Source organism: Mytilus edulis, chromosome 8 (genome assembly GCF_963676685.1).
Source record: "Mytilus edulis chromosome 8, xbMytEdul2.2, whole genome shotgun sequence".
In the NCBI taxonomy this organism is placed as follows: domain Eukaryota; kingdom Metazoa; phylum Mollusca; class Bivalvia; order Mytilida; family Mytilidae; genus Mytilus; species Mytilus edulis.
The window spans coordinates 82,882,253-82,893,521 of NC_092351.1; the positions used below are offsets into that span (position 1 = coordinate 82,882,253).

Below are 11,269 nucleotides of genomic sequence, written 5' to 3' on the forward strand. Positions count from 1 at the left end.
TTTTTATTACTGGTAAATTATTGAGCCATGGATTTGTTACCATAAATTATTTTAAACCTTTACTAAATTATTTCAAAGATATAAATATTTGGTTTTAATTAAAAGTTTAATTGCAAATAAAGGCAACAGTAGTATACCGATGTTCAAAAATCATAAATCGATAGAAAAAACAAATCCGGGACACAAACCAAAACCTATAGGAAAGAATTGAATACAAAAAGAATAACGACACAACATTTAAATGTAACACACACAGAAACGGACTTAGCATGAGACAAAATCCGATGAGTATAACAAATATATAATCTGTTAGGGACCAGAACATCCCTATTATTTAGAATAATTCATATTTTGCAAACCATAAATCTTATAAAATGACTATATAAAAGATAAACATGATAAAACTGAAGCATTAACTAATTACAGAAAACAACCGGATACATTACATAAATCTAAAAAATCCAACACAAGAAATAGACACACCCGAATTAGTCAAGACCTGAAAACTATAATAAGATCGAATAAGGATTGATTTAAAATTATATTTGTACTAAACATTGATATTACATTTAATAACAATGATCATTGCAATACTTATCAATATTAAACTGAGGTAGCAATTAGACAATTAACTACATTCTATCATGTCTATGTCCGGTTAATTTTGAATCAAACTGCAAACGTAATTTATCGTACAAATTATGTTGAACCAAATCAAATCTAATAAATGAAGACGGTGATTAATATTCTTTACCATAAGACATGAATATAACCGTAAAGACGTCAAGGCAATTGACAAATTCCGATGAGAATTACAAATAATTGTAAATATCTTATTTCAAACTGGATCGCACATCCTCATTTTTACAGAAATGTTGATGACCGTGCTCGGAAATTTAGAAACGATCTTAGTAACTTATTGATTTTTTAACGAAACTAATACTAAAAGGTTACTAATTCAACATTGTAATAAGTCGTTGAATACTGTTGAAATTGGTATAGGTGTTGATTTTGATATCAATAAATTAAAAGAAAATTGTATATTACCAGAGACATATAATACATGAGATTGGCAACTCTAATAGAGTCTGTATAACGGCCAATGCAATCACTTGGCTACCGGAAGTGCTTGGGATTATGATGTGACCTGGGATGAAGGAGGCTCGAGATGAGAAAATTCCGCCATTGTTGTTAAGAGAGACGATACGCTTACAGATTTGTTTTCTCATTTATGTCGATTGTTTTCACAGCTAAAGCATGTAAGTATATTCAAAAGATACATAACTTGTTCTACCAATTTAATGTGCTGAAATGATGATAATAATCCAATGCAGACCTATTTAAATTCGGCCCATTCATCTTCCCCTCTTTCAATACTGTAGAACCGGTGTGGCCCACCATTTTTTTCATAATACTTAGAAATTTATGATTATATATGCAATTGTATAGTATTATTCTACTCCCGATTGTAATCCCGTTAAAATGATACTATTTTCGTTTATTTTGATCAAATAGTGTTTTCATAAAATACCATCAAAGGTGATTTTTTTTTTCACATTGATACTCAAATCCAGCTATGCGAGAACTACCCTTTTTTCATAAAACTTAGAAATTTACGATTATATATGCAATTCCATAGAGTTATTCCTCTCCCGATTGTTATCTTGTTAAAATTATACTTTTTTCGTATATTTTGATTAAATAGTGTTTTCATAAAATACCATCAAAGGTGATTTATTTTTTTCACATTGATACCCAAACCCGGCTATGCGGGACTTACCTATTTTCATAAAACTTAGAAATTATAGAATAAATATGCATTTTAATGAGCCTGTATTTATTCCAACTGTTATCTTATTAAAATAAGATCAGCGGGGCATATATTTGTATTACCATGGACAAGTACACATCTCCAATTTTTTTCTCTTTTCTTTGTAAATTTTCCCCATCATTCTCTTTTCTTTATTTATTTTAGCACCCCATCATTCTCCAATCTTGATATTTTGATAAGATGTTTCCTCTTGTCCTTACTTCTCTGATTTTAATTATGCAGTTATTCTGATACTCTTTTGTATGAATGAAGGACAGTGTCAGAAAGTCACAGGACAAAAAGTCACAATTCATTTTTTCTGATTATTTTCCTTCAACAAAAAACACTTATTTCTATTCTTGAACTATTGTATACAATCCAACAATCAAATAATTGTTACAAAAAACAAAAATGTCAAACTGGTTTGGCACTTAAATAGCTTCATGGTGCCAATAAGTCTTTCTTCATTTTTCAAATTTAATGACACTTTTCTTAAACTTTAATACGAATATATGTATTAAAAAGTAAATATTTAAAGATATTTCTCTAATTATATATACAAACAATTGTCAAAAGATTATTTGTAAATTTTTTGTCTTATGACTTTTTGTTCTACTAAATTTGTGACTTTATGTCCTGTGACTTTCAGTCCGTTATGCTTTTGTAAACCCCTTCTAGATCCTCATGAGAAGCAGAGACTAAATAAAGTTGATGTCAGCAACTTACATTGTATGTTCACTGTACCACGTTTAACAATTGACAAACATATCAAAAATTGGTACCTAATAGCAAGCTTGTAAGGTCTATACATGCCAAAATGAAATTTAAAATAGATTTAGCATAATAAAAACCGGCAGAATGTTGTATGACATACATGTAGGAAGTACAGTTTACAAGTAAGACTTTCAAGTCGTTTTTTTTTAATTTAGAATGCCAAAGAGGAAAAGATGTAGAAATTAACAAATGGAGTTAAAAGAGAGTAATCCTCTACCATGAACAGCTGTTGGTACCAATATGGAGGAGACATCTGTTTCAGTTTCAATCCACACTGAAGATGGAAAGAGAATGGAAAAATATGAACGCTTGAATTTGATTGTCATGCTGTTTCTTTTTCTATCACCACTGTAAGGTAGAGAGCAACTGATTGCACAAGAAATTGAGATATTTGCAGTGAATGAGACACACAATGAACATGAAGAATCTTGCCATCTCCCTTTCACTGTTTGCAATTTATTACAAGTTACCATCGGTGATACAATGTACATGTATATATCCTTAGCTGTACAGATACCGAAATTTGCTTAGTTGAACTGTACCAGATCAGTTGCAGGGAAATGATCATAAAACTCTTAAGTTATCATTGACAGTAACATTATGAATAAATGTTTGATAATAAAAATATTATTTATACCTGGAATTATTTTTGTTCTCTCAAATTTTGGTTTAGTTATTGAAAAAGGATGGAATCATGTGTAGTGATATTCTAGATATACTGTATACATAAATACATGTACATGTTCTGATTCTCAGTCTGACTGGTCCTTTTCAATTCAGAATACTAAGATGTATGTCGGTATTTTTTTAACAGATGTAATTTGGTTTAATCAAAAGCCACACCAAATTAATTGGTTTATAGGTTTTATAGATATGATTACTGTGGGGAAAAAAAACCAAAACAAGAACATAAAATTGTACGGCTTGTGAATGGTGAAATCTATTAGCATGTCTTTATTATGTATGTGCCTGTCCAAAGTAAGGAGCCTTTAATTCACTGGTGTGTTGCTGTATATATCATATTTGGATTTTTTTGTTATTATTTTGTTCATAAATCAGACAGTAAGTTTTCTTGTTTGATGTGTTAAACTTTTTTCTTAAATAGACCTTGCATAGTTGACAGTGCAGTATGAAATTTACGCATTGCTTAGAGCCTTTTGGTCACCTAAAGATGTTAATGTCTGTATCATTTGGTTTCTTGTGGAGAGTTAGACATTATATTGCATATACTGTACAGAAAAAAATGAATGTCATACACTCGCACATCAATAAGTAAAAAAAAAATGAAATATTTGCCACTGGACGTTAAGCAACCATCAATTAAATCAGCCTAATCAACAATAAAGGAAGACACATTTTCGTGCAGTTTGTATAAAGTAAAAAAAAGGTTTTAACTAACAATCAAGTCAAATTGTTGTTAAACTATTCACATATTTCCATGTCTGTTTCAAAATTAAAAGGAGATTTTAACTAGTCTAAAAGTTAAAAAAAAAAGAAGGGAAACATGTACATTACGCTTACAATATGGTAAATGTATATTCTAGGTCAAAAGTGAGACTTATATTGCTATTTTCTGTTAAATGATCATTAAATGTAAGTCCTAACTAAATACACAATCCGTGAAAAGGAGAAACCATAAATTTCCCGACAATCATAAAAACAACTGAATGCAAGCTCATAATATAAATTTCGAAAAACACAATTAGAAAACAATTTACAGACAATCAACTCAATACAAGCCAAATTAACACTGAACCCAGAACGTAATCAATTTTTAATGATCTGTACAAATTATAAATATAAGTCGATCATGATAAACGATATTTATCAAACAAATTATGTTTTTTTTTTCTACACATTTATTAATTTTACAAATTGTAAATAATATTTTCGGAAAGAGTGTGTACACCTTTGGTGTAACAACTTCGTGTGTACCAGGTGTCAAATAAAACTCATTTTAACAGGTTGTGATTTACCTGACCATCGGATAATTCAAGCCGAATATACATGTCACAAGTGGACATTATGTCTCCGAGACACGTGTATATTCAATAGAAACCAATTATGAAACAATCAAATAAAATTAACTCTGATACAAGACATACATTTTATTAAGTATTAATTATCTAAAGTCATATGAAACGAGTGGTGAAAAATAGTGTTTGTCCAATTCTTGAACCAATGCATGTATACATCATAAACTTAGTCCTATGTGCATGTTTTTGTCATTATTTTCGCAAATGTATCATATAATCGTCAATTTTTTTCTCTCTGTTTGTTATGATTTAACAAATATGGCTGCTCATTAAATGCCGTGTTTTGAAGCCGAGTTTTACCGATTGTCACCTTATAGTAAACAAATCACAAAAATCATAGGTATTGAACACGTGTTTAACATGTATAATCAGATATTTGTTTATTTGAATGATAGATCCATGCGTATTGTGGTCACCGGATTTTTACGAGGAGGGTTACGCTCGGGTCACTATGCATACGGAAAATATGTCGGCGAATTGCTTCCTGGAAGCAAGCAATTAAAAATAAATAAGCTTCTTCTAAATGTGGACAAATTAAAGAATTTTCTTCAGAAAAAAGTATATGTACATAAGTTGTATAATGAAAACTATCCATTTAATTATAAAAAAACATACGCATATTTTTTTTTTAATTTGAGGTTTCTTATGACTTTAATGTCGTATTTTTAATACAATATCAAATAATGTCTCTTTTTCAATAATACAAATCAAAATTAAAATGACATTGAAATTAATATTTATGTATGAACTCAAATTATTCAATTAAATATGTTAAATTTAACACTGAAACAGTTATTTATGCTTCAACTTCACCTTTTCTACGAGTACTTTTAATTCTTTGATAAAGACTATTACCCAAAGAAATCTCGCGAGGGTTAAATCTGGCCGTGTGAAATCACGGGATTTCGCCGAGTTGCCAATCTCTTGTATTATATGTCTCTGATATTACTAGTATGCTATATACATATTCACATTCATAGATACACAATATGTCGATACCTTTAATTTGCATTGCACATGATCATGTTTTTCTCTGACTGCTTATATCCGGTTTACACTAAATCCATTTGAATTTGAATGTGTACGGATTGATAATTAAGTTTTTAATGCAAGAATTTGTTATTAGTTGTTAGTGGCTTTGAACTGTCAGTTAACTGAACGTACTCGTAAATCTGCTTCTAGTGTTATTTTGTTGTTGGGATGTACAAGTACAAAGCCACGTCAACGTTTATAATTTTATCCATCTGATGAGCTAAAACTTTTTCAACCAATTTCTATAGTTCGTTCTAATGTTGTTCTTTTATACCACTGTCATATATGGGAGGTTTGGTATCTTCTTACATGTTTAACCCCGCCATTTTCTGTTTCCTGTTTGTATGTGCCTGTCCTAAGTCAGGAGCCTGTTATTCAGTGGTATGTCTGTTTGATTTGTTTACACAAAGTTGTCAACATAAGAAATTGCATGTACCAAATCAGGAACAAAACAGTTGTTGTTCATTCGTTTAATATGTACGACCTTTTGATTTTACCCTTTAATAAGGGACATTTTTTTGTTTTTAATATTCATTGAAATTCAGAACTTTTGCTATTTTATTTATCAACCAGTGTTCTTTTTGTGATAATGTTTCCAATAACACTATCAACTGTAAATTAAAGACTATTTTTTCTCGCAGTACACATAAACTTTTTTTAAATTCATACATGTATATCTAATTTTTTATAATTCAATTTCCTAACTGATTCGTCCCGAACATGAAAAGAAGATAACATGACAAAAATGAATCATAACACTGAATTTTCATCCAAGAAGTTCTTCATTTTGGTTGTACATCGTCTAAAAATGAGACTTACATATTTGTAAGACGACCTTAAGACAAAACACGCGAACGGAGGGATAAGAAATAAAAAACATATTCCGCTATCTTGGAGTGGTTGCATTATATCATCAGTACAAACCTTAAACGTTCTTAAAAAAGTAAGGTATTGTGCAATGCATTGTATTAGTAACGCCATGATATATGCCCTTTAGTATCCTGAAGTGTATAGCAGTATAAACTCAGTTATGTTAATCTATGTTTTTAAATAGAAGATCAATATAAGTTAGTTTCTTGCAAAATATATAACTTTAAAACGAGAGAAATGTTTGTTCAAAAATTAATACCATATGGCAACATAATTAAAATATAATATGCTTTTGGATCCATAGATACGTCTTTAATAGCACGCTTGTTTTACAGAATTTACTTGTTGTATGTATGTAAAACTGCATTAATTGAAGAAAATAATTAACAGATAATTAAGGAATAATGTGGAAAGTTTCATTCTTCAAGTTGTTTTAGTGATTTAAAGTATAAAGACTTTAAAGAAAAAAATCAAAGTAGCTTTCCATCCCTTTATAGCAGTAACTTGATAGAAATTTTTATCTAACCAAATGTTGAGAAACGTTAAGTTTGAGCATACAATCGGATCTGTTTCTCGTGATTTAGAAATATTTAACACTTTTCTCTGAAACTATTCTGCTAATATTCAACTCACTGTTTTCCGATACTTTTTTTTTTGTTATTTTGAATTGATTTTACGCAATTTTCTCAATTTATAGGACACTGGTACTTATTGTATTATTCTAAAAACAATTATGTAGTCCAACAAATGATAGATATTAAGAAGGAAAATGTACACACAGACTGGATTAAGTTCATTTATTGAACATAACCTTTAAATGATGAGATCTTGTAAACCTATAGATTTATATTTACACGCATCTTTCACGTGCTTCGCGATATCGGTTATAAACAGAGAATACAAAGAGTAATATATGCATCTTAATAATATTGACGACGAATAAAACTTTGATTTGTTTGTCTTTGTGTCATGTGAGGTATGATCATATGTGTTTCATGTGACTGGTTAAAGATCAATACGATTATTCTCTTGTATTGACTTATGATTAAATATATCTATTCATATTTGATATAAGTTTAGTTTTCAAAAAGATCTTTTATTTCAATTTTTATGCTTTCTCCCTAGAAGAGTTCAAAGGTTCAAATAACAAATTTGCTTTATAATTTGGCACACAGTCATTTTTATTGTTTTTGTTTTCTATGATATTCGTTTGCTTTTGAGAGTCGAGCAGTTGAAAGTAACAGCATAGTTGGCCAATAAGTACATAGAATAATGAATATATTTTGATAAATCTATTTGGAGGAAATTACTTGAAATTTCAAATAACTATTTAATCGTAAAATGTTCATTTGCTTTTTAGATTTTTAGCTGTTGAAAGTAACAGCATTTTACGCCAAAAAAAGGTACATAGAATATGCTGTGAAATATTTCTATTTTCAAAGTATTCTATTTCATTAGTCACCAGCATTTAAAAAGAATTTAATAACAGAATTGAAAAACGAATCAATTCTATAGTATTAATGAATTGGTGTTTTTATAATGGCCCTGTTATATGTCAAAGGTCTGTAATAATGGTCGAGGAAGTCCGTGGCAACGCCGAGGGCCATTACAGACATCCGAGGGCATTATTACTGACCGAGGACATATAACAGGGCCATTATAAAAACACCAATTTCTTAATATATTTATTAACCAACTAAACAAAAGTATATGTGTTGCTACCAACTTGGTGTACTCTCTTACTCTTTTAATGACAGTTTAGTTTGAGAAAAATAATTTGTACTTCACCATGATAAAGCTTTAAATATACCAAATATCCACGATATAAAGTTTGAAGGAGTTATGTGTTGAAAAACAGGATGAACAGTGATCCCTTCATATTGTTCTTTATAACTCTTTATTAACCAACTTACTACAATATGTGTAGAAATGCCCATGCTTTATAAAAGGAAAATTTCGACATCTGGTCATTATGAACGGAGAAATTGCTACAGCCAGTCATTACGAAATCTCAGTCATGCATTACGAAATCATACCCGTGCATTACGAAATCACAGTCATGCATTATGAACAGATGAAACGGGACATCGATTAAATCAAAATGTCGTTTATTTCTTTAAATAAGTGTGACATTTTTTTTTTTTTTTTTTAAACTTAATATCATAAAAACAAGTTTAAATGATGTTCATTGACATCGTTTTGTAACGACTTGAAACGGAAATATTTCACAGCCTTTTTCGAGTACGACTCTCGATTATTGTCACTGTTCCATTTCCGTTGTTCAATCCTCAGAATGCATACTTTAGTATAGTTAAACTGTCTGATTTATTCTTCCCAGCTACTTTTTATTTGCTAGATGAAATGAATTTTTGATAGCATAAAATTAAGTACTTGGATGAGAAATCAGAAATTACATCTGACAGTCACAATGTTGACCAAAATTCCATGCGAAATTGAATGTGAAAAGACAAGTTGTAGTTCAGCTATGAAATTCCTGTATCTTCTTCACGGTAATTTTTTTTTACTCTTTGTTTAATAGAAGAATTAAAACCATTTAATAAAAATGTTATAAAACTGGCTTTTTCTGTATTGGTCCTGTTGTAGTTTGTGGATGGATAGCTGTATAATTTTGGATTCGTAGCTGAGAAGAATAAATCAGACAGTTTAACTATTCTTAAAGTCTGCATTCTAAGGATTGAACAACGGAAATGAAACAGTGATAATAATCGAAAGTCGTACTCGAAAAAGGCTGTGAAATATTTCCGTTTCGTGTCGTTACAAAACAATGAACATCATTTAAACTTGTTTTTATGATATTAAGTTTAAAAAAAAATTAAAAAATGTCACACTTATTTAAAGAAATAAACGACATTTTGATTTAATCGATGTCCCGTTTCATCTGTTCATAATGCATGACTGATTTCGTAATGCACGGGTGTGATTTCGTAATGCATGACTGAGATTTCGTAATGACTGACTGTAGCAATTTCTCCGTTCATAATGACCAGATGTCGAAATTTTCCTTTTATAAAGCATGGGCATTTCTATACATATAAAAAAATGTCAATAAAGACCATATCAAATGTGCGTGTTTCAAGCTATATCGTGTTAAAGTCCAATCTAAGGCGGAGAAATAAAAGAACAAGAACATTATTGGTCAATACGGTGACTTAAAGTTGTAAATTTTTATTGTCATTTGGTCTCTGGTGGAGATTGGTTTTATTGGCATTTATATCACATCGACTTATTTCATAATAGCACAAGACAAATAACTAGGTAACTAATGTAAAATAAGAAGATACCCATGGACAAGAAATGAAAGAAAGTTAATAACAGCTTCCAAATGTCGTTTCAATCATACTTCAATTATAGTTCCATCTATTTAAGCCTTCGTTTTTATTCAAAAAATTGCTTTTTTCTAAGTTTAATGAACAATGGCTGTTAGAATACAAGTACTTTACTAATTCATATGGTAAATGTATTATAATAAACAGCAACAGCATGAACAACACCGAGAACACGAGCCATGTGCACCTATTTCCATATTTGTTCTTCCGCCTTTGTGTTTTGAAGCATTTATTTTCCCCGATATAACGGATCCTAATTCTCTTTTAAAATCCCCAATTGACAGTTTATAGTCTATGTCACATACCAATTCATTAATTGTTTCAACTGGTAACTTTTCGATGGGATTGACTATTTTAATTATATCAACTAAGTCTTTCCTAATTAACGACACTTGTTGATCTAGTTTTTTCTGAATAACATTAACGTGTTTTACTGGCTTGGAGATTGATCTAATCACATCAAAAAGGTTTGGTAACTGTTCGTCACAATGATGTTCATCGAATTTGGCTTTGTTATTTTCAATCAAACAATATTTCAGTTCATGAGTTTTAATCAATTTTTGTATTTCTGGAGTGTCTGTTAAAAAATTTGTAAACATTTCAGTTTCAAATTGCTGCCTGAATCCTGCCAGCTCGCATATATTCGTGAAGATAAGAAAAAAGCTAAATTCATTATAATTCATTAGTAAATCGTGAATAAATGTTGTTTGATTGTCACTAAGTTTGCCAACTCGAACTGTTACTCCAAATACGGCATTTCCAATCTTCGTTTTACTTTTCAGAGCGTCCAATGTTTGACTCAAATCTGCAGCTTTATATATACCGGGAGTGTCAACAATAGTCAGCGTCTTACCCTCATTGATAAATGACTTTAAATCTACGCAATCGGTGACTATTTTGGCCTGCATTGCTGCTTTAAAATGATTTTCGTTTAAGATGGTATTGCCCGTTGCGCTTTTTCCACTTCCAGGAAATCCAATAAGAACCAGCATTATGTCATTCGATTTGGCAAGATTGACCTCAGAATTCTTGCCATTCTTGTCAACAGAATTTTTATCATTGTTATCGTCGGAATCAGTTTCGTAGTGCATATTTGTAGTGCTGTAAATAGAGCACAAAATGGAGTATTACTTTTCTAAATATCACCAATGTTGTTTCAAATGATAACTAAAAGACTATCGAAGGAATACTTTAAAAGATACTTAATTTAAAACAAACAACAAGCTTGCATTGGCTATGAAAATAAAAAGTAGTCCATAAATTAGTTATTTTGATTCAGATCATCGTTTTGAATTTTCCTCAGAGTTAAGTATTTTTGTGAATTTGTCTTTTCCATACCGTTTTTTATAAGTTCCGTGTTTAATATTTAAAAAAAAAACTAAGGATTTTCTTCTCCCAGG

At 30.1% G+C, this 11,269-nt stretch overlaps 1 protein-coding gene across 1 annotated transcript; it reads right to left on the reverse strand.

Annotated features, from left to right (window-relative positions):
- Positions 1–9,088: 9,088 nt before the first annotated feature.
- Positions 9,089–10,960, reverse strand: LOC139484441 (GTPase IMAP family member 4-like). The gene is made up of 2 exons (XM_071268174.1): positions 10,175–10,960; positions 9,089–9,163 (listed from the first exon to the last, which is right to left on the reverse strand). The coding sequence occupies exons 1-2, from the start codon at positions 10,958–10,960 to the stop codon at positions 9,089–9,091; spliced, it is 861 nt and encodes a 286-aa protein (XP_071124275.1).
- Between the last annotated feature and the right edge of the window lie 309 nt (positions 10,961–11,269).

Excerpts from the sequence above, each read along its gene's own strand:
- LOC139484441 (XM_071268174.1), bottom strand. The coding sequence starts at position 10,960 with ATGCACTACGAAACTGATTCCGACGATAACAATGATAAAAATTCTGTT. Across the intron at positions 9,164-10,174 it reads TTGAAACAATTAATGAATTG|CTACGAATCCAAAATTATAC; the intron begins GTATGTGACATA and ends TATTCTTCTCAG.